Source organism: Pyrgilauda ruficollis, unplaced genomic scaffold, assembly GCF_017590135.1.
Source record: "Pyrgilauda ruficollis isolate IOZ18807 unplaced genomic scaffold, ASM1759013v1 scaffold5, whole genome shotgun sequence".
Lineage (NCBI taxonomy): Eukaryota > Metazoa > Chordata > Aves > Passeriformes > Passeridae > Pyrgilauda > Pyrgilauda ruficollis.
Window position 1 is genome coordinate 2,620,884 of NW_024526599.1, and position 26,922 is coordinate 2,647,805.

The 26,922-nt window shown below is 40.6% G+C and overlaps 1 protein-coding gene across 2 annotated transcripts in view; it reads left to right on the forward strand.

Annotated features, from left to right (window-relative positions):
• Positions 1-2,263: 2,263 nt before the first annotated feature.
• UBA6 (ubiquitin like modifier activating enzyme 6) overlaps positions 2,264-26,922 on the forward strand; it is a 28,701-nt gene continuing 4,042 nt past the window's right edge. Inside the window, exons 1-31 of one of the 2 annotated variants that reach the window (XM_041479986.1) lie at positions 2,510-2,633; positions 2,934-3,064; positions 4,886-4,948; positions 5,833-5,927; positions 6,770-6,798; positions 7,585-7,679; positions 8,186-8,297; positions 9,375-9,455; positions 10,001-10,123; positions 11,933-12,056; positions 13,298-13,401; positions 13,821-13,883; positions 14,353-14,429; positions 15,043-15,109; positions 15,519-15,662; positions 16,343-16,410; positions 16,675-16,753; positions 16,941-17,021; positions 17,370-17,447; positions 18,691-18,872; positions 19,224-19,329; positions 20,047-20,136; positions 20,246-20,326; positions 20,900-21,028; positions 21,861-21,912; positions 22,019-22,082; positions 22,927-22,996; positions 23,629-23,700; positions 24,392-24,509; positions 25,456-25,649; positions 26,771-26,898. In XM_041479986.1, coding sequence (XP_041335920.1) covers positions 4,908-4,948; positions 5,833-5,927; positions 6,770-6,798; positions 7,585-7,679; positions 8,186-8,297; positions 9,375-9,455; positions 10,001-10,123; positions 11,933-12,056; positions 13,298-13,401; positions 13,821-13,883; positions 14,353-14,429; positions 15,043-15,109; positions 15,519-15,662; positions 16,343-16,410; positions 16,675-16,753; positions 16,941-17,021; positions 17,370-17,447; positions 18,691-18,872; positions 19,224-19,329; positions 20,047-20,136; positions 20,246-20,326; positions 20,900-21,028; positions 21,861-21,912; positions 22,019-22,082; positions 22,927-22,996; positions 23,629-23,700; positions 24,392-24,509; positions 25,456-25,649; positions 26,771-26,898 — 2,747 coding nt within the window. In that variant the 5' untranslated portion in view covers positions 2,510-2,633; positions 2,934-3,064; positions 4,886-4,907. Of the gene's footprint in view, positions 2,634-2,933; positions 3,065-4,885; positions 4,949-5,832; positions 5,928-6,769; positions 6,799-7,584; positions 7,680-8,185; positions 8,298-9,374; positions 9,456-10,000; positions 10,124-11,932; positions 12,057-13,297; positions 13,402-13,820; positions 13,884-14,352; positions 14,430-15,042; positions 15,110-15,518; positions 15,663-16,342; positions 16,411-16,674; positions 16,754-16,940; positions 17,022-17,369; positions 17,448-18,690; positions 18,873-19,223; positions 19,330-20,046; positions 20,137-20,245; positions 20,327-20,899; positions 21,029-21,860; positions 21,913-22,018; positions 22,083-22,926; positions 22,997-23,628; positions 23,701-24,391; positions 24,510-25,455; positions 25,650-26,770; positions 26,899-26,922 lie in introns of both variants that reach the window. The other variant, XM_041479984.1, reaches the window with a different exon arrangement.

Genomic DNA, 26,922 nt, shown 5'->3' on the forward strand with positions numbered 1-26,922 from the left:
CAAATTTAGTAAGGTTTTAATGTCATATGTAATTTTTAAGAAGAAGACGATGGGGAAAAAAAGTCAATTTACTCCAGATGTTTCAAATTTTGCAGTCTTAGAAAGGTAAGGGAAAACCTGTATGTTTTTTGATTTGGTACCATCAGCCTAGAGAGTTCCTGAGTACTCCTGCTAATTGATGCATTTGGCTTCTGGGGTAAACAGAATCTGTGCATTCCTTTGGGGCATTTCATCTTAGAAGGCCCACATTCATGGTTTCACTAATTGTTAGTGTTTGCCTCCTTACTGTTAAAGGATTAGGTGAGAATTAACTGGATGTTGCTGCTTCTCCACTTAGGCAAAAGGCTTGTCAGTATTTGCTGTGACTATGCAAAATCTATTTCATGTGAGATGACTGTATCAAAGTGGACTGGGTCTTGAAAAATGCAATGACCTGGACACAAAGACGGTAGGTAGCAGATTCTTTTAATTATTATTATTTTTTCGTAACAGTTTTGATGGGTAAGTGCTTGAAAATAAGGATGGTTAGGTTAACCTTGGGAAAAAAAAAAAAGATTAGGTTAATTTTTAAGGAAAGAAACCACAAATATAACGGTAAAAATCGCCGACAAGACAAAAAATGATGCAAGTGACAAAACTGAAGCTGACTTTTTTTGGTATCTTTAAACTCTTCTTCATTTCCTCACCCCTTTTGTCACTGGGACTCCTGTTAATTCCGTTCATTAGATACATGCACTGTTCTTTGAAATTACTGTGTTGAAATAATGAAAGTAATTCTTCCATGTTCTGATTTTTATGTATTATGTGAAAAAGCTACAAAGCAAATACCAGCCTTAGCATCAATTCCTTTACTGATAAGGGTTGCAGTCGACACCCAGAACGGCTTTCTCCGATTATCCCGTCTCTGAGTTCGGCATTCCAGGCTTCTAGTGGCCTCTAGTGGCTCTCCGAAATTTGCCTGCATCTTCTCCCATTATTTCTGCGTGTGCAAACAGCGGTGTAGCACGCAAGAACCTTCACCCTGGTCCTGCCAAAGCACAGCCCACGTTTGAACGATCACAGTGTTGTCCAGCTGCCCTTAATCTTTGTTAATTAAGTACAAAGGCTATGTGCACTCTTGGATTGAGGTGTAAATCTTGAGGGTTGCTAGAATTTTGTTAAAAGCCAAAATAATGCACTGGATGCTCACGAAGAGCACAAAACTTGGGTCTTCTTGCCCTTACGAGTTCCCTTTAGTTGGTTGGTCTGTTTGGGCTTTTTTAAAAGTTATAAATATTTTAAAATACAAGGTGACCATTCCATATTCACTGTATGCAAGGACACTTTCGAGTGCTTGAATCCCTCCCATTCTAGACAAGATGTGCTAATGGTATCAGGAATGATTTAAAGTCATCTCATCTACTCCAGCGATCGGGGTAACAAAAGGAAAGGCAGGGTTCAAGGTGAAGAGAGGTTAAGCTGGATGATAAGAAGGTGGGCTGTGCTGGCATCTTAATCAGGAGTCTGGGAAACGGGAGAGAAAATATTGATGGGAGGAGATGTTGGTTTTACGGGGGTGGTGTGGAGTTGCTGGTGGAGGCAGCACAGCGACTGCCTCTCTCCTGCTTGGCTTGCTCTCTGCTGCTTAATCACCCCCAAAACTAGAGGAAAGGTTTCCACAAGCCGATATACCACCCTGGCACGGGCCGTACTTTGGTGTTGGTAACTCTTTGCCAAATTTCCTCTGCGGCCTTGGCTACAATCTAGTGTTTCGCAGTTGGCTGCCTATACGCTTCCAGTGAAGTTCAGCCCGTTTGTGCGGTGACATCTGCTGGTGCTCCCCTGCGAGATACACAGGCAGGAGTCGCAGCAGCAGGGCCCGGGAGCGCTCTTCATCGTCTAAACTGCTCATCCTTGAACCTAAGGAGGATTCATTGATTTTATTATTCTTAACAGCACGGTGCTGTTAAGCGCTTTTCGGGCAGAAAATGGCGAGGATTCCAACGGCTTAAGCGGCTGCGGCCGGGCACTCGGCGCGCAGCCCTTTCCGCTGCCGAGTCGCGGCGGACCCGCCTCCTCAGGGCGGCACCGGCCCGGCCCGGCCCGGCCCCTCATGTCGGCGCAGGCGGGGAAGCGCCGCGGCACCGGCGCTGCCGCTTCCCACCCCTTTCCTGCCTCTTCCCCCGCCGCCGGCTGCGCTCGGGCCTGGATCGCCACGCCAAGGCCGCCGCGGGGTGAGGAGAGCGGGCGGCGGCGGGGCCGGGGCCGCGGAGGCGGGCGGGGCACGGCGAGCCCGGGGTGGCCGGGCCGGGCGGGCGGCGGTGCCCAGCGCCGCGGGAGCGCCCGGCAGCGGCGAGTGGGGGCTGCCGCCGCCAGGCTCTGCTGTGGTCGGGGTGGTTCTGAGGCAGCCCCTGGGCTCTGTCGGGGCTCCCCGCTGCAGATCCGAGGTGCCGGTGTTCCCGCATTAGCCCGGCTGGGCAGGAACCGGGTTTGAGCTTCCTCCCCTCTCTCCCGCCGATTGAACAGGGAGCCTGCATCGACTGGGATCAGCCGCTGGAAGCTCCGGGTAGGTGGGATGAGTCCAGGCCTCCGAGCCATCCCGGCGTGCTGAACAGCGAGTGGTTAACACTGCTTCAGCCTGTGCTGACTCGGAGGTAAGAACACTGTGACACGAGCACGCCGCTACAGCTCCTGTGCCTTTGCTGCTCTTCAGAGCATCTCAGTCCTTCCTGGCAACATGCAGCTTCTCGGTTTGTCCCTGGGTTATGCCATGCAAGCAGCTGAGGCTTTAAAACATGAAGAGCATTACTTAAACAGTTAAATACAAGGTTGATGTTAAAACTGATAGTGTTGGCTTTTAAAAGCAAACAGGCAAGTGTGTAAATGTTGGGCCTCTGGTAAGAACGAGGACATAATGTTAGAATGACTTTTTAACATGCATTTCTTTGAAACAGATTGAATACCAGTGGAACAAAAGTGAGAAATAACTTGGATGCAGAAATACATTAACCAAGTTTGTCCTACAGTCGCTTGACCATAGTGTCATTAGATCCTCCTTGTGGAAGGAGGTATTTTTCTCTACCTGGTGAGTGCACTGGCAGCATCTCAGTGCTGTAACTATGATTGCAGGAGGAGAATGGGGAATTAAAAAGTATATTGAAAGAGTCACTGTTAAATGAGTCTGTGTGAAACAGGTGGCTGAGTTTCTCTTGCCAGTTGATCACACGTCCTAGTTGTTTACAGAAGACTGTTTGGGAGGGCGTAGGGATTGAGATGGTTCTCAGCAACCACAGCAGTGGAAGCTGAGCATTTTTATCCAGGTGTGGATCACCTTCCCCATCTTAGTACCGCAATCCTTTTATGTTGTGTAGTCCCAGAGTGGCAGTGCTGGTTGTGGAGGGTGGCTGTGGAGGAGCAGAACAGTTCTGGTCTGAGATGGCTTGCTTTGAAGGGGACCTTCAATCTGGTGTCTCAGGCAGTGGCTGAAATGAAAGCCCTTATTTAAGCATGGACTGAAGTCTGTGACTGACTGTAAGGTGTGGTTTGTTGCACTCTGGCTTGAGATCTGGCTCTAGTAAAATGGTCATTGCTTGTCTTCAGCCCATGTGGTGTCAAGGGCATGGGAGCTGCTCTGAAGTGGCTGGTGGTGTGGACTGTGGTGGAGCTGCCTCGTGCTGACTGCCTCGAGTGCTCGAGTGTTCGCTGAAGTGCAGGAGTTAATGTCCACGTGGTGGAAGAGCTTTGGGGATGAGATTGTGGCCTGTGTCCAATGTCACTCTGTCCCTTGCTGTGCTATTTCAGCGCTTTCTAAAAACCAAAAGGATGAATTTTGGGTCAGAGTGTTGCAGTCTCCACATTGTGACACACTGCAGATACCATTCTTGAGAAATGTTAAAATGTTTGCCAAAGTCACCTGAACAGGAATTAGATTTTGGGCAGATTTGGAAGCCGTTTTAGGGTATATCTCTGCTCTCCAAAAAAAAATGTCCTTAGTATGTCTGGGCCCTTACTTTTCAGTCTCAGGAGAGAGAGTTGTCAGCTATGTGTAGTTTCCAAGGCAGTTTGTAGAAAGCTGAAATATGTGACCCAGAACATCAGTTCCTGTCACTACTGCAGAAGTACACACAGGGTCTGTTTTGGTCATCCTGTGTTTGGTGACTGCCAGGTTCAGGAAGCACCAGTTCCCAGTGTGCATAAGTAAGAAACAAGGTGCCCAGGGCAGATTGTTCCTGATCCTGGTGCTTAGTTATCACCAACTTAACAATGAAAACATCCTTGTTAGTGGCTGAAGGCCTTAATAGCATAGATTACATTTTTTCTTACAGTCCTATCAAACTGTCTAACTGCATGTTTTAATTAAATGTTGCAGTAATTCAGATCTTTGGGTGTTGGTTTCTTCAGTTAGCTGAAATACTTGTTTCTTAAAGGTTTTCAATTAACATAGAAATAATGCACCATAAATGCCTATTTCTAGCCATTCAGTGATCATCTATCTTCTTAAAAAAAAAAAAAAACTACTGATCAGATGGATGCAAGTTGATCAGCTTGGAGCTCTTAATATAAAAAGAAGTTGCTCTTTCAGTAAATCTAACTGTAGCAAATATAATAAGTAAGTCTTGCATTTCCTCAGTGGGGAAATTAATGTCTGTTTGTATTTTGAAAGCATTTATTGAAGATTTGCAGATTTTTGTCTGGAGTGTGGTTTTTTTTTGTCTGGAGTGTGTTTTCCTTACCCAGGTGCTGTGATGTTCCACAGGCTTCTTAATGTTCAAAGTATTTCCTGTGTAGCATCACTTTTTTTATTTTTCAGTTCTTTTAATGAAGAACTGAATGGGGCAGAGAGGGGGTGCCAACTGTGAAATTGTATCTGACATAACCAGCTAATTTCTTTTTGTAACCCTTCTAGTGTAAACAAATCACATTGAATCATGGCAGCAGACTCTATGGAAATTGATGATGCTTTGTATAGGTAAGGTTGTCTGATTTTTAAGTGTTGCTCCTGACTTTTGAGGATCACTTGCATTTACATGCAGTAATGTTACAATTTCATTCATCCTCAGCCTTTGCTGTGCTTCTTGGTCCTCATTATCAATATCTGTTACCTTCCAGCCTCAGGGTGTTGGATTTGAGGGTTTTTTGTAGATTAAAAAAAAAGTTAAATATTTCTTTTGGTTTAGTTTTGTTTTAATTTGTTAGCTGGGAATGTCTTGAGATCACTTGGCATGGTAATTGTTCAGAAAGTCTCTGCTGGGACAAGTGATACCCCTGTAAAAGCATGGTGGGATGAAAAGCTTCTTTGTCTATCAAAAAATAAAAAATAATTTTAAAATGCTTGTATGAAGAACAAATAAGGCTTCTTTTCAATTCAGTGGAGTACTTCTGGTGTTGTGTCACTTTACTTTTTGGCAGTAGTCTCATGAAAGTTGTTCTTTTCCTTGATGATAAAGGAGATGTTTAGAGTGGTGTAAGTTTAATTTTACAGTTGGATGTTGGGGGTCTCCCAGATTTCAGGATCTGACTACAAAAACTGTGTCACCCTCTGTTCTGAAGATTTCTGATAACAAAGAAATTCTTTTGCATGCTTGTGTCTTCAGTAGTTAATTCCAAAAACTTTGTTTATCCTGAAGAAGTTTTGCAGAGATTTGAAATTATAACTTTATCTTCTCTAAAACCTGGCACTGACAAGGTCTGACTAAATGCATTTCGCTGCATTCATTGTGAGTGCAAATCTTGTGTTTGATTGATAAACATTTCAATTTTTAAAAAGTTTTTTAATGATTGGGAATTTTTGACTTACTTTACTATGCTCTTGACTTTGTATCTTGTTTTGATCTGAATTTGTCTTTGCTGTAGTCGCCAGAGATATGTTCTTGGAGACACAGCAATGCAGAAGATGGCTCAGTCCCACGTGTTCCTGAGTGGTATAGGTGGCCTTGGGGTGGAGATTGGTAAGTTAGGTAACATTTATTTAAAAAGACACAAGTGTGTGTAAACATTCTGTCCCAGAATACTTGTAAGCCTTAAATTTAAATACAATAAGCATGTCTGAACTGTCTGAGAGAATTTATGTGTGCATGATGCATATTACTAACATTGCAGATGCAGGAAAGATCCTGGACTTAAGTTCTCATTTTACTAGAACAGCATTTCAAATTTTACTTTAAAACGTGCTTCCATGAGCCAGATTGCTTTACCCAAATCTTGTGTCCTGGGTGAAGGTTTAGGGTAGGTAATCCAAGTTACTCCTTCAGGTATCAGTATCAATGAATGTATTGTAGGAATAGCTATAGCCCAAATTTTTCCCATGTATAAAATGGGAGGATTTGTTGGAGAACAGAACTGTTTGGTGAAAATGCCTAACTGCCCAGATACAAGAGACTCCTTAGCAATTTTCCTTACTCCTCATGAGCAAGATGATTGTTGCTTTGGCTGATTTGTGCCTGGGGTGTTACTCCTTCAGTTGCCTCTAGCGGTTCTCTGCACCAGATGCCAGAACAGAGTCATGGGGTTTTGCAGTTTATTGTCATTGCTACCTCTGTAATCACAATTGTAGGATGAACAGCGGACTAATGACAAATGCAGAGAGTCTTTTTAACCTGGGTTATGTTATTTTGCTTTCTGGGGTGCTGTAGAATGCTTGAGCCAAATGTAAAAGAGAAAAAACCCTTAAACTATGAAGCTCTTAAAAATGAAATACTGTTATTGTCCACCTGAATAACTATCCAATTACAGATTTGCAAATAACCTGCAATAATCTCTCTCTGGTTTCGCTTTGTTCTTGTTTTTTCAGCCAAAAACATCATTCTGGCTGGGGTAAAGGTATGTAAAACAGTTCTATTGTTAGGTATTCTTGGGTAAGCATGAGAAAAAGGCAAAACACTGCTAGCTAATTTATCTAAAGTTTCTGAATCTGTTTTTCAGTAGAAGGGTTGCACAACTTGTGGGAACCTAGGGGTAAAAACTTTCAATAATCTGGGTGTTCTAGTAGTACTGTTAAAATCTCACGTTAATGTCCACTGCACTCTGAAATAGCTCATAAAATATTTTAGCCAGCTGCTGACTAGATGCTGAACTCTTGTACAAAGTGGCTTCTAAATTGAGTGGTCCAATCTTGAAACCCGAACTATTCAAAATATGTTATCTTATTTTGTCAACCATTAGAATCCTTTTGTGTAGACATTAGACTGTTGGGTGTTTTAATCCAACAACTGCTTTTGTGCTGCTGGGATTAATTTTATTAGAAAGAAGCCTTTTAAGACTTCTTTCCAATAGAAAAAATCAAATGAGTCCATTAATTTTCAGATGACAATTGCTCCTGTATCACAGTCTGGCAAAAATCACCCTTGATATTTAAATGCTGTCTGTTATCACTACAAACTGAGACGAAAATGCTGAATGAAGTGCATGTTGCAGATGTGTTTTGTTCTCTCAAACAGTAAAGAGTTTTCTTGGGAAAGAGATTGGGAGAGCTTGTTCTTATATGTGCTACAACTAAATCTTCTGCAGTGTTAGTCCTCCAACATTTTATGGGGCTTAATCCATTCTTTTGGGTGCTGTGACCTTATGTATTTCTTCCAGCAAATGCTTTTTGACAAACTTTCTTAGGCTCTTACAGTTCATGACACCAAGCACTGCACAAAATGGGATTTGGGGATCAACTTCTTCATCCATGAAGATGATGTTACCAGTCAAAGGAACAGGTTAGTGAAGTCTTTGGAGTGAGAGAGGACTGAGCCTGATGGTCTCATCAGCATCAAAAATAGCAGTTTGTTGTCCAGGAGCTGGTAGTACATATCAAATACCTACTAAACCCTTTCTCTGGAGTTGCTGGCTGTGAGTACAGTGCCCAGGTGGATATTAGAGGAACTTGTCTAGACTTGGGACTGAGATTCTGAGTCACAAGTGTTGCTGCTTGTTATGCAAATTTGATACTGGGGGCCAGCATGCATTTCTTCCTTGGGCTTTCTCAGCCACCTGTACAAGATTGGACAACAGCCATGACAGCAGACAATCTGTGGGTCCTGTGGGATATTGGACACAGCAGTTTTCCTCAGACCTGCTAGGAATTGAAGTGTAAATAAGTGAGTTGTTGTTATTGCCAGGAGACATTGTGAGGGTCTCTTGTAGGGCATGTGTACTATGAAATTCTGTATTGAAAATACAGTTTTGTAGATACGTAAAAAATTGAAAATTGATTTTCTTTCAGGGCTGAGGCCACACTTCCTCGTATTGCAGAACTCAATCCATATGTCCATGTAGCAGCATCCACTGTGCCACTAGATGAAACCACAGATCTGTCTTTCCTAAAGCACTACCAGGTATGTCACTCTTCAAGCAGTTGTATGTGTATTCGTGTATTTTGTTCAGAGTGGATTTTTAAAGTAAGTAAATAAAATGAAGAACTTTGAAGTATATGTTGAGATGGTGTAAATAAAACAGTAGGTCTTGTATTTAGACTGATGAAGTGTTGTGCTTATTTTTTTCAAGACTGAAACAGTGGGTTTGTGTTCCCACCACTTTCTTAGTACACTTACTATGGAATTTGCTATGACAATAAATAGCTAAGTGGGGTTGCTGTACAAATTTTTTTCTTTGAAGGTGAAACTGTGACCATTCTTTGCAGCTACATAGCATAGATGTCCTACATGTATTCTGTGTGCTGTATTCCAGGCAGCAGAAGCTCAGGCTGTATATTTAGATGATTCCTGTATGTATGTATGTGATGAAGGATAAGTGTCTCTGTGGTGGAGTGAGGGCACTTGCAGTTGTTCAGTCAGCTGTCTCCTGCCTGTGTGCATGGCTCAGTCTGAGTAGGGAACCTTTACTGTGTGGCTGACATACAAGCACACCAAGTTTCTGAATGTCCCAGCTACAGCAGGTCAGTGTAACTGAATGGGTTGCAGTGCACGTGCCTTGGAAACCAGTACTGTCCTAGGCATTAAAGGAATGTGTGTAGAAAATCTGTGTGCAATTTTATGACCACAAATACTGGACGCCTGTGCAGACTTCTTGGTGTGCACTGATGAGTATTATTTATGTTTGTTTGCTAGCTTTAATCCTAAAATTCAAAATCTACATTTTTGCTGAGATTATCCATAACTGTTTTGGTAAATATTCTAATTGGGTATTGAATTCCACAGCTGCAGTCAAAAAAAAAACTCCAAACAAAAACCTGAGAATTTGCTGTTCCTGTTCTTAATCATTCTGTTTCCAGAACTTGTGGGGTGGTAACAAATCTGATTTAATGAAAAAACTTCCTCAAGACTGCTTTCTCTTAAGTGTGGAGGATAGGAGTAAGGACACCTAAGTAACTTAGTCTAGGTGCTAAGTTTTCTATAACCTGAAGATACTGATTGCTTTCAGTGTCTTAGAAGTATTTCTGTTCTTGTTCACAGTGTGTCATATTGACTGAAGTAAGTCTGTTGCTGCAGAAGAAGATTAATGACTTCTGTCATGCTCAGCACCCACCTATTAAGGTAATAAAAAAATGCAACACATGAATAATCTGTACAGTGGGCATTCAGGATGTTCTTTCCAAAAATGATGAAAGCTGATTATGAGGTATATAATTCAATGCAGATGGCATGTTGATGCAGCAGCAGGAGTTCTGGGAATACAGTGCTGCTGCTGGTATTATCTGGATACCAGCACAGGTAACCACAGCTTGGTCCTTAATTAAAAAGCAGTTGTTTTAAAGAAATAGTTTTCACTGTTAACTCAAAATGGTTCTGAAAGAATGTGCTGGCACTGAAGGACGTGCTGAGGCTGAATGTAAGAGAAGCAGGAATTGCAACATTTCGCTGTGTAGTGATGTTGCTCCTGTGTTGAGAATGGGCTCAGAAATGCTCCTGCAGGTTCAAGGTCTGATGTCAATGCTGTGCTGTGTAGTGTGGCCTGAGTACACAGCAGGTTTCCACTGTAGAATCAAACCTGCTGGTGTTCAGCAGGCTCCAGTGTGAGGCATCATATCTGTGCCTTGTGCTGTTCTAGGGGTGCTCATGATTTTTACTTTCTCTTATAGTTCATCAGTGCAGATGTGTATGGAGTATGTTCACGTTTGTTTTGTGACTTTGGTGATGAATTTGAAGTGCTGGATACAACAGGAGAGGAACCAAAGGAGATCTTCATTTCAAATATAACACAAGTAAGGGATAAAAGTATTGTGTTGCTTTAACTGTGTTTAAAAGGACTCATTGTTGGCTCTTGGAAAAGGAGAACGCCAGAGTGCTTCACTTGAGCAGCCTGCTAAACAACTTAAAATTGGTGCTATAGGAGAAGCAAAGTTACTTTGGTTACTTTGTTCTTACCCTTGCCTTGTGGTTTTTACTTACTATATAAAACACAATAATGATTTTTTGATTAGAGAGAGAGTGAGAGGAAGAAATGAGGAGTAGAAAGAAGAGGACGTAATTTTGGTGTGGGAATAGGGTAAGTCTTCCAAGGAAGCATGAAAATAGGCATGAAGAGAGCCTTTTTTATAAGAAACTGCAGCACTTACAGGCAGGCTACTGGAATAATCAAGGGAATTGAGAGCATATTTTGAAAAGAAATTTAAAGGTTTATTTTAACCTACCAAAGCAGAGGTAATGAGAAGGGGATATTACTGCTAGTACTTCCAGTGCAGAATGTAAGGATGTCCATTTTATCTTGTATTATTGTTTTATAAAGGGAAATTACTTTAGGTCCTTTTTGCAGTTCTGGAAGTCCAGACAGTAAGCTCACTCATCCAGCAGCAAGTCTTTTGTCCTATCTCCAGTCTAGATACAATACTAACCAATCTAGGAGGGGTTGTACAGCAAGTTGTGCTTGGTCTGGATTAAAGTTTGTGATATAATGATTTAGGTAGCCTATTCCTGTGCCTTTAAAAGGGAATGGATGACTTGATTATTGTTCTCATTAATTACATAAGGAGTACATAGTTGAGTTTCATGGCTTGTGCTGATTACCTGCCATGTCAAGGAATGAATATATATTTGTATATATGCCTTGTGTTTAATAATCTGATGCTTGAATTTAATTGTATCTTCTTCCACTCTGAAGTGTAAAACTGATGAGAATTAAAACTCGGTGCCATCAAGTGCCTGTTCTTGTCCCATAGACAGGGTCAAGGTGGCACTGTGTCTCTAAATCAGAGCAGAATTTTCTCCAGTCAACTCCTTTGCCATTGTTCATTTTCCACAAAAAACGTGGTCCACTGTAATTAAGTTCTGTGCTGCTTAACTGAAATCTTTCCTGTACTGGGGTCTCAGGAAGGGATGAGAGGTGACTTTACAGGCCAGGCTTGCTGCAAATCCACCAGGTTACAGCCTGAGGTGCAGCACAAGGTACTTGATGAGCTGTGTTCAGACTGCAGTGAGGTCTCTGTGTGCGTGGCATGTTGGCATCACATCCTATAACAGGATGAGGTGTTGTCTGAGATTCCTGCAACTGTAAGCTTGTCTATGACCTGCTGAAGCTGTGTCTCGTCTGTATGCTGTCCAGCTTTTTAAACTTCCAAACTTTCAAGAATGAGTTTGGATGTCCTTTCTAAGAATATCAGAAAGGAAGCATGGAGTAATAAGGACCATTTACAAGACTTAATTTTTTTTATGCCTCTGAAAATTTCTTTGAACATGGGGATTATTTTTAGTTTGGAAAAAGGGGATAAATCTGCTACTATTTTAGAACATAACAATGGATTTGACTGCTGAGAACTAGCGAATGCAGTTTGCTAACATACTGAGAAGTGAAAACAGTGAAAATGAGAAAGTTTGTGTTGTACAAACACTGTTAAATTGAAAATCGTAGGACTGAAAAAGTTGCCATAGGTAACTCTCTTGCTGTGACAGAAATGAGGTGTTAAAAGTATTAGAGGCTGCAGTTTCAGTAGACAAAAAGCTATGTGCCTGCAATACAATGTGACCCCTATGCACGAGAGACTTTCCTCCTTGCTGACTGCCATTTTTTATTTCAGTCAAATCCTGGTATTGTCACTTGCCTTGAAAATCATCCACACAGGCTTGAAACAGGACAGTTCTTAACCTTTCGGGAAGTTAATGGAATGTCGTGCTTGAACGGATCCACACACCAAATAACAGGTAAAGTGCTGCTGACTCATTTGCAAGGTGCTTATTTTGTGTCCTGGTTCAGCCATTGCAGTGTTAGTTACCATAGTCAGAGGAGTGCTGGGTTGTGCAGACCTCCAGTGAGCTTGCACAAAAAAATTGCTTTTTGGTGCAAAGGTCTTCCTGGTGTTGCTTTGATATCATTTAGTAAAGTCTACCTGAACTCATCTTGCTGCTTAAGGAGCCAGTGGAATTGCTCAGCTCAAACTGTGGACTGTAGTTGGCAGCCTCTGAGCTGACCATCCTTCGTCTGCTGATGAAACTGGTTTGGTATTTAGAGGGTCCCATAATGCCTGCGCTTCTGTCATGGTTGTGGATGCCACTTGGTGTGTTACTGTTTGCCTTGTAGCCTTTTTGGGGTGACTATTTAAGTGTACAGGGATGCATTGACAGTGTTTTAAGAATGCTTTTGAAATTATTTTCATGATTTACATCTACCCTGCTTTGTTTTACTTCATGCATGTCTCAAGGCATTCTACTTGGTTCCTTTTGGATGCTGGGGAATTTTCCAGTTCCTAGATCTGAATGTCTGTTTGTTTGGAGAAGAGAGAGCAAGTGGGTGGGGGTTGGTTGTTTGTTTTTAACTGTTTTGTGGTCTGAGACAAAAAACAGTACCCTTGAAACATGTGCTTGAATCTGTTTCCTCTGGGCCCTTGCATTTTGCTAGAGCTGATGCTGCAGTCAGTTCATTCCTCCTATTCATGGCTTAGCTTGTGGTTTTAGTTTTCCATTAATTAACAATTTTTCTGTCTTTTTGCCTTGCCTGAATGATGCTTCCCGTGTATGAGGGGGAAGATGTGACAAAATGCTCCAGCTGCCTTTTTTGATTACCTGTAGTTCTCATCACAGGGCTAAAATCCTACTCAGAGCAGTTAATGCTGGACACTGCTTGCACGTTCTAAAGAAAATTAAATGCAATTTCATTTTTGTTAAAGAGCTGTGGTCATCAGAATTCTTGTTAAATCTGCTGCCACTTAAAAAAGCTCATTTCATAACAGATCATGTGAAACTAATGCTTTGTCCCTCTGCCAGTTTCTGGGTTAATCCTGTTAGAAGGATCAGCTGTGCTTATGTTTCCAAAACAAGGTTGCCCACTGCAAAATTGCAGCACTAAAAGAAAGGACAGGCAAACCCCCCACTTCATTGTATACAAAACTGTAGCATCCAATGACACTTTGAATTATCTCTCACTATTGATTGTCTTCTCTTTTCAGTGGTGTCACCTTACTCCTTCAGCATTGGTGATACATCAGAGATGGAGCCTTACCTGCATGGAGGCATAGCTGTGCAAGTGAAGACGCCCAAGATGTGTTACTTTGTAAGTGGGTGCTTGACAGAGCTGGGTTCTCAGATGTTTAATGCTCTGAGCACTGGAAGCAGAGTTCAGCACATAAATGTTTCCTAGAATTACAGAATATCCTTTGTTTGGAAGGGACCCACAAGGATCATGGACTCCAGCTCCTGGCTCTGCACAGGAGAGCCCCAAAAATCACACCCATTTAAAGATGAGTCTTGCCATTAGGATACGAAACCTCTCTCACCATTTTTGATAGAACTTGCAGTAGATAATTATTTTTAGCATCTAGTGTGGTATGAATAATGAAAAGAGCAATGGCAGTGCTCGTCAGAAAGGATATGTATTTCTTAATCTCTGTAGGAAGAATATTGTTTTGTCAGGTAGCAGTGGCTGTTGTGTTCTTAAGTAGTGTGGTGTTGTCATGAGTTCTGGTTTTCCAGGAACGGCTGGAGAAGCAGATAACAAATCCATTATGCCTTGTTGCGGATTTTAGCAAGCCTGAGGTAATTATCATGTGGGGATTTGGGCATAAGTGCTCTAATAGCAAAAATACATGAATTGTAATCTGTAACTTTATGTTTAGCATAATATAATTTCTACTTTTTGCCCTTAATGCTGGGCTTTGTTATTGATGTTTGGCAAAATGCAATGCATTATAATTTCTAGTTAAAAGAAGATTACTGCACTTTCCAATTTCAGCTCTAAATTCTTTTGGGGACTCTTCAGTTGGACTTAGTTGAGGTGGGTGATGTATGTGTGTAAAGGGCGTTGCATTACTGAGCAACAATTTTTAAAAAACATTAATAAAATATATTTCAAAGTCACTTTTTAATGTTATTTTGAAACCTTTTTTGAGTGTTGTACTTAAGAGACAAGAAATTAAATGATAACAAAAGAGATCAGATAGTTGTTTTTGTTTACTTCATTTCTTTCTAGTTTGTAACTGATCAACAGCTGTTTTTGTCTTAACAGGCACCTTTGCAGATCCATGTTGCCATGCTTGCCTTGAACCAGTTCCAGGAGAACTTTGGTCGTGGACCGAACATTGGGTAAAGCAGCAGTTCTGTGTTTGCCAAGCCTTGAATCAGACAAATCTCTCCTTTTTGTATAATTCCTGGGTGGCTGTGAAGCATAGCACCTCCCCTGTGGTGCCTGATAGTCCATGTAGAAATGGAAAGTTGAAAAAAACTGTTACCTGATGGGTGTCTGAGTGTGTAACAAGGCTTTCCCAACATAGCAGTGACACTCTCTGGACCCAGGTAGACAGGAGATGCTTCTGGAGGAAGGCCTTCTCTGTTCTAGTTTCTTCACATTGTGGGACTGATTTGAAAAGTTGTTTCAGTGATCCTGAATTATCTTGTAGTTCATGGAATTAAAAAAAAATATATATCTGAATGATCTGAGTTTAATTTTTAGTGGTTTTCATTCAGCTGTAGTTCCTTAAGACTGTACTTGCACATAGGCTTTTCCACTGAGTCTCCTGTTCTTAAGCTAACCCTAACATTTAGAAGCACATCTTGAATGCTCACTGTTAAGGGTAATGTGAGATTCTAAACTTCCTACTGTATCCATTGCGTTTTTCTTCCATTGACTGTGTTTCTACACAATCAATGTAGAACTTTGGAATGTTTAAGTCATTATTGTTTCTATCCTGGTGTCTAGATGCCTTCAAGATGCTGAGGAAATGCTGAAAATAGCCATTTCTATAAGTGAAACACTGGAAAACAAAGTGAGTAAGCAATCATTATGACTCACTTTTTAATGTGCTTCTTTACTTGCCTAAAAGTCATGTTTTATTTGTTGGTCCTTGTTCTGGCTTTTGAGTCCGTTTTGAGATAGATCAGCTGGCTGTCTGAAGGCCATGTGAGGAAATGGAATGGGATTTCAGCATGGGTTCAACTGAATGTTGACCTGACATGAAGGCTGATCCTGTGGTGATGTGAATCCAGTTTTTAGACAAATGCATGTGACAAATACATGCATTATGGTGGATCTGTCTTGAATGGAACCTTGGAAACCTTTTCGCTAGTCAGAGTGAAATAATCTGTCTTTTACTAAAGAATAATCATCTGTGGAACTGTCAAACACTGACTTGTTCACTGAGGGGGGCAAACCTGTTCCTGTGTCTTACTTTTCAGCCTCAGGTGAATGGAGATGTGGTGAAATGGCTGTCTAGAACTGCTCAGGGATTTCTACCTCCTTTGGCTGCAGCAGTGGGTGGTGTTGCTAGCCAGGAAGTCCTGAAAGCAGTAACAGGAAAATTTTCTCCATTGCAGCAGTGGGTAAGGCTGTCCTGGTTTTTGGATGATTATTTTGACATCTCATGAATGGATAGTTGTGTCTAAGTGCTGTATGATCAGAGTAACCTGAACAACTCCTATAACATGGAACTAAAAAAAAAAATATTTGAGACTGTATTTAGAATAAGTAGTGTTTTTATGTGTACAATAAAATTACAGCCAGTTTTAGTGAAAATTTTTGTATTTGGGGTTCAGATAGCACATTGTTTTTCCACACTAGCAAAAAGAGCCTTGGCTTGTCACTGCATGGATGCAAAGGTGTGATATAGTGCAGATACCAGCTTAAGCTACTGTACATAAGAGCAGCCCTTTCAGACTCTCAGGAGAAATGTCAGAGTACAGTTGGATTAAAAAATGTCACAATCTTCAGAGTTACCTATGGAGGGGTAACATGCCTGTCAGAAGTCAAAAACTTGTAGCTCACCTGTTTTAAGTGAATGTTTTTTCCCCTCTGTGTCCAAGTGCTTTTTCCAGTCCACTGAAATTGTGAACTGAACTGTAGGGTACCAGATGCTGTGTAGTCTTCCAGTGACAGTAAAAACTTACTGCTCCTACATTTCCAGACTCTGTTGTTCATACAAAGTACTTAGTTTTCAAATTTAAATAACATGAATATTTTTTCACAGGTTTTTAATTGATTTCTTTTTTTCTTTCTTTTACAGCTATATATCGATGTTTTAGACATCGTAACATCTCTAGACAAGGTGGGCTCTGAGGAGTTTCTCCCACGGTAAATATAACTACAATCTGCTGCCTTATGTGCTGTTCACATCTGAGTCTCAAGCAGGCTCAGATGTCTTTTAAAGTTAATTCAGTGCTGTTTGCTGGAGGGACAGGTTGGGGGTCAAGAATGTGTGTCCTATTTCAGCATGAACAGGAATTACAGACTGTCTGACTTTCTTAGTTCATGTCCAAGTGTAGTCTGGCATCAATGATACTACCATGATAAATAGCAGCTTGAAGTCTCCTTTTTTTGTCTCCTGTGCCTGCATAGGGGAGACAGATATGATGCTTTGAGGGCTTGTATTGGAGACTCTCTGTGCCAGAAGCTCCATCATTTGAATGTTTTCTTGGTGAGTATGACTGACACTGTTACATTTTTGCAAATGCTTTGTTGGTACAGCTAATGCCCACTGTCCTCAAAATACATGAGGTCAGCTCTGTGATGTGCCACTGCAGAATAAATGGTCCAGAATTGGAGTGGACTTTTCTTTGTGGTTTCCACTTACATTTCTGATTCTACAAATGTAATGTTTTTAGGTTGGCTGTGGAGCCATAGGCTGTGAAATGTTAAAAAACTTCGCACTTCTTGGTGTTGGTACTGGGCAAGAGAAAGGATTGGTAAGTCACCTGTTAACCTTACTTCCCATTAGAAGTAGTGTGACAGGGAAGAATTAAATAATTTTATACTAAAATTGTTAATAGCTTAAGTCTTATTTCAGGTTGATCTCTGTGCAGAGGATACAATGGCCTTGGCAATTAGAAGGAGACTACACTTGGAGCAGTCTTGCTGTATTTTGATTTTAAAACAAAATTTAGTCAGTCAGTGTAAGCAGAGCTTTGGCCAGAGTGGATGCCAATAGCAGTGTTTTGTTTAGACAAGTGTTTGTAGAAGTTTCATCAAGATCATTGCTCAGTGTTACACTTAAATTGTAACTTCAGCTGTTGCTTTTGCCCCTTCTGACTTAGGTTACAATTACAGATCCAGATTTGATAGAGAAATCCAACCTGAACAGGCAGTTTCTTTTTCGACCTCATCACATACAGGTAGGCTTTCTTATTCAGTAAATTTTCTGGACTATTGTGTTTCTCTGTCCTGTGTCCCTACAGAGAGCTGAACCTGTGAGTGTCAGTACTTCTGTCCAGAAAAGACTTAAAGGCTGTAATGAAATCTAGGTTTTTTTTTAAACAGTGCCTAGAACTCCAATGGCATCAACTCATCACTAGTATCAGTTAAGTAAAATTGGCTTGTCTAATCTTAATTTGTACTGGTGTTTTTGACTAATGAAATCTCTCAAATTTGACAGTTGGATGAGTACTGAATTGCTTAAGAGCCTGCCATGCATTACTATGTCGCAAATGCTCTACTATGCCATTGAAATATGGGGAAAGTAAACCAACAAAAAATAGACAGTGCTGGCAGAAGTGTTCTTGGTATAGCTCAGTAGTGCTGCTGCTGATGGAACTTGACCAAACTTGGTGTTTTCTGACTTAATTCAGTTTTCACTAAGCTGGTAAATAGTTTTGAAAAAGCCCAACATGTACATTCAGTAAATGCATAACACAGAAGCTGTTAATTCCTTAGAAGCAGAGAGAACATCCCTGTACTTGCAAACACAGCACAAAATAAGAAAGGTGGCTTAGATCCTGACAGCAGTGCAAAAAAAGGCTTCCCCTGCCCAAAACCGGACAGTTGAATTTTCTGTCTCCTGTTTATGTGTAGCAAGTGTGGGAACAGAGTGCACTTTGGATGGATAGATAAATGGAAGATGAACCCTGCAAGCTTTTAGAAGCCACAGGCTTGAGTGCTGATCTGATCCCTAGATAATTGTGGTATGGCTAGAAGTGTTGGGTAGGTCAAGAACTCTATTTCAGTTTAGCTTCTGGAATTGGTTTTGTGTGAATGCCTTGCAGTAATGTGATTATTCACAGGTGCTTGATGTCTGTGCTGCATAGACACAGTCAGAGTTACTAATGGGTTTATCCTCAGACTGTCATGAGCTGCTCCCTTTTGAAGAAATTCTTATGAGTGGCAGCATCTGGCATCAGTTTCAGTTACTTGATAAACCATTCCATGATGTGGTCTCTGAAAGACTAGATGAAAAATAAAACTAGATTTATAAGATATTTATTAGTGAGGGAGGTATATGATTAAAAATGTTGTTTATTGTATGTTTTGCATACTAATATTTGTCAGTGAATTTTGCCTGATCAGTAAATGAAGTTGCTATTTCTGTGTTCCTGATGTTCTTTGTCTGCATATTGCTGATATCTGTATATATGCTTTCAGAAACCTAAGAGCTACACTGCAGCAGAAGCAACTCTGAACATCAATCCTTACATAAAGATTGATTCAGATATTAATAAAGTTTGTCCAGCCACTGAGAACACTTACAGTGATGAATTCTACACCAAGCAAGATGTGATTGTGACTGCTTTGGACAATGTTGAGGCCAGGAGATACATTGATAGGTAGGGGGTGGAAGGGAAGCAAGGGCAACTGTTAACTTTTGATGAGGGTGAGAATACTCCGTCAGTTTTAAGGCTGAATTATTAAAGCATAAAAATATGCATTTAAATTTAAAAGTAGAGATATTGACACAAATAATTTCTATTGCTCATAATCCACACATGCTGAGGTGTATGGTATCCTGATCTAACCTGAATAGTTCTTATTTAATATCTTTTTTCCTGAGCTTGGTGTAAGTTTTCCACTTTTCTGAAAGTGCTTAGAGACAACTCTGGTTGCACTCCAGTCATGTGTGCAAGGCAAGAATGTAAAGCTTGTTCTGTACTCTGATAGTCTGTGTCTTTCCATGTCAGTCGTTGTGTAGCAAACCTGCGTCCTCTTATAGACTCTGGAACTATGGGAACAAAAGGTCACACAGAAGTTATTGTGCCCCATCTGACAGAGTCCTACAATAGTCATGTAAGTCTTTCAAGACCATCACTCACCTTCTGTAGCTTGTACCATGATTCCCTCTGATTCTTTGATAATTTTTATGTGTCTTTCTAAAATAAATGGTCTGTTTGAGCTGCTGAAGAACAGTAGTGTTAGGAAATAATTGCTTCGTTTGTTTCTGAAGAAAACTCACAGGAAATAAAATTTGAGCAGTTCTTTACAAGCATACATTATAGTTCTGTTTGAATGGGAAAGGGGAAATGAACCTTCAGGCTCTATTGCTGATAGACACTACCTGCAGTATTGCTGTATTTTAAGTTCTTGTGGAGAAATTCACTGGTTGAGAACACCATGAAATACTGCATGTGGACACAGAGACAGGATTTTGAGCATCCTAGTTGTCTTGTTGGTCCATACAGTTCAGTGGCAGGGCATGGAAAACTTTCATGTTGAAAGTGTACATGAATGCCAGCTGCACATCTTGGAAAAGCTGGCTGGCAGTTTCACCTGTTGTTTGTTTCAAAGTTCAGTTTTGCTTTCCAGTGTTGAGTTTAGACTATTCCTCATAAATAAGAATTGACAATACTAGCTAGTGTTCATAAAACAGGTTTCTAAGCATAAAAAGCCACTTGGTATTTTATAACAGCACAGTTTTTAACTTCTGTAGTGTACAAGTTCTTGGTGCTATTATTAGCAATTAACCTGGATAAGCCTGCATTGACATGCAACCCTCTTTAATTACAGCGGGATCCACCAGAGGAAGAAATACCTTTTTGCACCTTGAAGTCTTTCCCAGCTGCTATTGAGCATACAATACAGTGGGCAAGAGATAAGGTAATGAATTAACCTTTCTGGCATTCAGCACAACTCCATGTGTGTTTGGAAAGGTGGGCATCTGATATTCTTCTTGCATAATGCCATATCTGTTCTTTTTATTTTACAGTTTGAAAGTTCATTTTCTCACAAGCCTTCATTGTTTAACAAGTTCTGGCAAACCTATCCATCAGCAGAAGAAGTTTTACAGGTAAGGGAATGTTGCCAGGGTCAAATAGAGGGTTTAAACTACTGCTTTATGGATTTTGTTTCTATTTAAGGCCAGTGAAATTAGGGTTAGTGTCTGACGTTTTTCAGAAGACCTGAAGACTTACATGGCCAAGTCATTAGTTGATCATATGAACAGTAGTTCTGGTGTGTCTCATAATTAAAAGCTTCTTCAGCTCATGGGCTCTGTACGTGATGTAGAAATACCAGAAAAACTGAGACACTGCTAGTGTGTGATTAGTGTGTGTCACACTGATGTGTAACTAGCTGGGAAAAATGAAAGTAAGACTGAGTTTGAAGTGAGTTCAAGTAGTAATAAACTAGATTGGAATTGTTTACTGTCTTTTTCTTTTGAGTCTGTAATGGCCTGTGGTTCAAAGGGCTGGTGGAAGTAAATGGGGAAAAAAGCCCAGTGGAGAGGAGCACGGAAAGGATAATATTTCATGAAATGAACCTCTGTTTCCTCTTGCCTGCGGATTACTAAAAACATATTTACTGTTTGACTGGATTAGAAGGTATTTTGTCTGTTTTAACATTTTCATGTTTCTTTATCTAGAGAATAAAATCAGGAGAGAGCTTGGAAGGCTGTTTTCATGTTATTAAAACTCTCAGTAGAAGACCCCGAAGTTGGACTCAGTGTGTAGAACTAGCAAGAGTAAAATTTGAAAAGTATTTTAGCCATAAGGTAGGTAAGACCTATAAATGAGTTAGTATGATGAGGATGATTAAGATTTTAGAAAACCTGGTGGCCCTGATAACGAGGTGTCCAAGTCTTTGCATTCACTTCCATCTCTTCATAAATAATAAACTATATTAGAAACCTAAAAATGCTGCATCCCTTTCTACTGTAGCACTTCTAGGTCTGGTTTATTAACTCACTCTTAGTACACTGTTCAGTAGTCTCCATGAAGTTTTCTTGGCATTTGTCCATTGTTTTCTGAAGTATCAGGATTATCAGATGTCTTTTATTAGGCAGTGGTTTTTGTTTCCCTCACTAAACTCCCGTGACTGAACTCACCTTTGTAACCCTGATTTTCTCAAAGATTTTTCTGAAATAAGAGCCAGTTGTTCTGACAGTCTGGTCCACAGTGTCTCTTAAAGTATGTGTGTAATTTTGTAGGAGAGATGTGATTGGGATGTTGTGGATTAATAAATATTCCTATGCATACAGAATCCCTGGTGGTAGTTGTCACGTTGAGAAAATATTGCATTCCAAGTTGTAAATCCATATGCAAGAATCCTAAAGTGACAGTAAGGTGGGGAAGAATGCTTTGCTTCTTGGATTAAATGCCTTCCTTGAGCTTTGTACAGATGAGGTGGCATTGTCATCTCTGTTCTGTGAACGAAATGGGCAAGCACTCTGTCTAGTAGTACTTGTCTTTAAGTTGTCCATCTTGACAAAGGTGTTTGATGATTTTCTTAACTCTTTAAATTACTTCAGCTACTCAGGCTTGATTTAGTGTGGTCTTGTCAATCTATGTGACAAATTACTAAAGCCTCTCTGGTTTTTCCTCTAGGCTCTTCAGCTCCTTCATTCATTTCCCCTTGATACACGATTAAAAGATGGAAGTAAGTACAAATGCCCCTTTATGCCTGTTGAAAATTCATGTCATATGTCATGTTGTTGCTGCTTCTGGTTCCTTAGGATTTCATCTTAAGTCTGTTTTCCTACCAGGTTTGTTTTGGCAGTCACCAAAGAGGCCTCCTTTCCCAGTGAAGTTTGAATTTAATGATCCTTTGTAAGTATGGTGCTGTCCCAGATGAACTCTATAGCATCCTATAAAGCCCACCTTACAGCAGGAAGTGCCAGGCAGTGGCTTTATAGCCCTGGAAGTTGGACTGGAATCAATAGCTGTTAGTGCACAGTCTTATCCAGTGGCAGATTTGGTGAGCTGCCAAATACTTTCACTGCAGATAATTTAACTTACACTGCTATTGGATTGCAGGGTGCTGTTCTGACAACATCTAATGTGAAATGGCTTAGAACAACCAATTTCATGTCCTATATGGCTGCACAATTACTGGGTTGTTGCTGTCACACCTCCCTGCCCCCACTGTCCACGTCATAAAATGCAAGATGTGCCAAATGACCTAGTGAAGGGACTACTTTTCTTGTTCATTACAATTTGGGTCTGATCTAGATGGCTTGGGTATTACAGATAATTTTAAAAATGGACGTGGTTGATGGATTAAAAAGCTTTTATCTTCTGTATATCTATAATTGCTTTGAGAAACTGGATCACTGTTTTTAGTTTGAGTGAAAGCTGACATCATGGTAAATATCAAAGTAATTCTGAGATTAAGCTTTTTATCATATTGATGTCATTTGAGCATTGGTAATTGCTTGACTGCAAAGGATAAGGAGACATGGTTTTCATTAAATAACTCTCTACTCATCAACATTTGCTTAGTTTTGGGGACAACTTCTGAGTCACTCAAAATGTGCTATTTTGTACTGTGTACACTAAAGGATGGAAATTCTCTTTCTCAGTATGGTTGTTCAAGATCTTGAACGTGATTGCAAACCTTTGGGCACCTGAAGTAGAAAAAACAACCAACCAAAAATAATTATTTTTTCTTTAGGCACTATGGTTTCATCGTGAGCACAGCAAAGCTCTTTGCAACAGTGTACTGTGTTCCTTTCACAGAAAAGGTAATCCCAGACTGTAACAGTGTTCCCTTAACTTGGTGTTCAGTTTTGGCCTATGACCAGCTGCCAGTTCTTTTCAAGGGCTGATTAAAGTGATTCTTATAGTAATCTATCCTTCAGTACTGTCTGTTTGGCAGCTGCTTACACTTCATTTATTTAAATCCCTAACCTGGAGAAGAAATGAGTAGTGTATTGGATATTTTCAGTAAGCACTGAACTTAGTAATTGTTATTTTGATGCAATGTAACTACTGAACTGAATGAAAATCTCTTTAAGGCTTTTTTAAAAATTTAGTGTCTTAGTTATGCTATGGAGGTTTTATTTTCTACTGCTTACAGTCTCTGCATTGCTTATCCTTTTTTTATTTGTTTGTTTTTTAATTGGACCTTCCTGTAAGTCAGGTTTGCACTTCTGTTCAGTTTTCAAGTGCTAGGCACTTCACACTGCTGTTTGCTGTGGCAAATGAATTGTCACTTGGTGTTTTAATGATGGTGTTTAGCTGAAACATCACTGAATATCTGTGAGACTTTTTTGGGTCTGGTATTCTTTGAAATCCTATTGTATTTACAGTCTTTTTGTGGAGGCCTTTTTGAGTTGATATGAATTTAAATTGTTTTTCTTCAAAACCATAACAGGACTTGTCAGAGGAAACCATTTTGGGGATTATTTCGTCTGTGAAGGTACCAGAGTTTAGACCTTCAAACAAAGTAAGTGTAATATTTAATTTAAAGAAAAAAAATATTCCACAAGCAGTGTCCCACATCTCCAACAACTGCATTGATGCTAATGAGAAATAAATACAAATTATAATGTTTTTTGGTGGAAATAAGTGTGTTAAGGTTAGAGGGAGCTCCTGAGGAACACCTAGTTCAATCCTCTTCCTTAAACAGGGGCAGCTAGAGCAAGTCATCAAGGACTATGACCCACTGGGTTATGAATATCTCTGAGAATAGAGACTCCACAGCCTCTCTCTGTACCAGTGTTCAACCATCCTCACAATTTTTCTGGGATGCTTTTGTTTGATTCTTTTTCTTTGAAGTATGTTTGTGTGTTTCTTAGGGAATTTTATGTGCTTCAGTTTGTGCCCTTGTGCTGTCACTGGGCATGCTGTGCTGTCTGTAGTTCCCCCCATGAGATACTTGTGCACATTGATAAATCCCACTGACCCTTGTCTTTTCCACTCTGAACCATCACAGCTCTCTCAGCTTCTCCTTGTATGAGAGATGCTCCTGTCCTTTAATGTTCCTAGAAGCTCTTGGCTGGACTTGATCCAGTAAATCCATGTCTCTCTTGAGGTGGGGAGGAAAGCCTGCAAGGAAGACAGGAAATTTAGTACACTTGACACTGGCACTGTATGAAGTTCATGTATTTTATTACTCAAGCACTGCACACTTGCAGGTTGTACAGACTGATGAAACTGCAAGAAAACCAGATCATATTCCTGTCAGCAGTGAGGATGAAAGAAATGCTATTTTCCAGCTGGAGAAGTCTATACTATCCAATGAAGCTCTGGAAAGTGAGTAGTGTAAACCAGTGTCATAGCTGGAATATCCTGCATTTGCATTTGCCACTAGTCACATTCACATCTTTGGATGAAGCAGTTCTGGAATTCTGCAAGAAGTAGAGCTCATACCTAAAGCTTTCTGAAGTGCCATGCAGATACCTGTCCTTGACATTATCTTATGGTTCTGTATTTCTGTGATTTCTGGAAGTTTTAGGGCTTTCTCTTATGCTTGCTTGTAATTACAACACTGATGACAGGGAGCAGGCAGCAGTGGGGAATTGAACTTTTACGGAGGGGGAAAGGGTGCAGGCTGGATCCCAGATGGACTGCAAATGATTTGGGCATGAGAAGGCTGAGTGTCATTACTTAGAGCTCTCAATCTGAAATGATCGTAAATTGTAAAGACTCTTAAAAGTATTCCTCAGCATCTTCTGGATTTAAAATGAGGATGGTCACATCCCATTTTGTGCCTGGCCACATGAAGAGGCCACTAGGCAACAACTACATACAAGCTTTTTTAGCCCATGAATCCAGGAAAAGATTAGCTTATCCCTAACTCATTCCATGGAGTGTCAACCCAAAACAATTCCAATGCTACTGAGTCCATATTTTGAAATTTTTTCAGATAAACTAAGCTTTAAAAGGGAATTCTCTCAGGATGGAGCTTTAGTGAGGTGGGGTGTATGAGAAACATTCATAGGGATGTTCAAAATCTATTCTTGGTGGTGCAAGGAAAGTAAAATTATAGAGCTCTGTTGATGTTCATTTCATTATTCACTTTTAGCAAGTGATATTAAGAGGGGCATTTCCTAGCATAGGAAAACAAGTAAGGCACCAAGCTCCAGGATGTGAAATGTTTAATTTGTTAAGGTTCTGGTTCCTTTAAATTATGTTTAGGACATCTTCAGTTTTTTAATAATAATTTTTTGCTCTTTTATATTTTCTTTTTTATGAGCAGCTGACTTGCAAATGAAGCCCATCTCCTTTGAGAAAGATGATGATAGTAATGGGCACATAGATTTTGTAACAGCAGCATCAAACCTGCGAGCCAAGATGTACAACATCGAACCAGCTGATCGGTTCAAAACAAAGCGCATTGCTGGAAAGATTATTCCTGCCATTGCAACAGCTACTGCTGCAGTATCAGGGCTGGTGAGGTTGATTTTTAAAATGCATATTTCTTTCTCTTACTGTTTCTTGCCTTAAACTGCTGTTGTCTGGGTATTGATTACTGCTACCCTGACAGAGGCTCATTTAAAGAAATAGATTTCTTTCTTACGTACAAATAGCAAAGGTAGTGCTTGATTCTAGGTGTGATTGTTGAGGAATGCATGTAGTGCAAGTAGCTCAGCATGGAGCTGCAGTGCCAGCTGAAGCTTGAGCTCTGTGTGGGAGCCTCAGGCAAGAGGTTGTGAACTGATGCTGACTCTTTGCACAACGAAGGGCATGGGGACCTGTGGCCCAGCCAGGCGACCAGACACAGCAGGAGCTGAGGACTCAGCTGGAAGACCCTGGACTGTTAAGCACAGAGACTGTAAGGGTACAAAAGCCGAGGTAGTCCTTTGTTCAGGGCCCCTTCTCCAAGGCACCAGCTTGAGTTGTTATTCTGTTGCTATACCATGATGTTGTTACACCACAAGTCTGAGACTCTGCTAAGGAAAACCCAGCGTCCAGCCAGCAAGGAAACCTTGTCTGGCTCTGAGAGTGGGATAAGTAGCAAGGCAGTGATTGAGAAACTGCCCAATGTGAAGGGGATTCGGTCCCAGCAGTGAAAGTCTTTGGTGGTGTGAGTGTGGCTGCTGGAGTGGCCCCTGAATGGTCAAAAAGGGAAGTTTCCTTAACTTGGTGAGCCTTTGATGCGGTTATTTTTGATTTGCAGCACAGAAAGATGGGTTGGAATTTTGCATTTTGATTTGTTTTTGGCCATTAGTACTAACTTCCATCAGAATGCTGCTGCCAAGAGTGGAAAGGATCTGTTATGTAGTAGTTCATGTTCATGCATCTCAACAGAACCTCATGCTTTGTGGAGATTGCATGAGCCAAACAGTTTTGGAAGAGTACTACAATAGTACAGTTTTGAATGTTTTAAGTATTTCCCTTGGCTGCAACAGAATTTATTTATGTGCCATAGTAGGTTGCATTTCCATGTTATTTACTCTGCTGATTGAACAAAGGCTGATCTCATTAACAACTTCCTTGGTAATTGCTGGCCTCTTAACTGCACTAGAGTTGATAACACTAAAACCTAATAAGTAAATTCTAATTTACTGCAGGTTGCACTGGAACTTATCAAAGTTGTGGGTGGCTACCCAGCTGATGCATACAAGAACTGTTTTCTGAACCTAGCTATTCCCATAATGGTCTTTACAGAAACTGCTGCAGTAAGAAGAACAGAAATCAGGTAGGAAGGACAATGGCAGAAGGG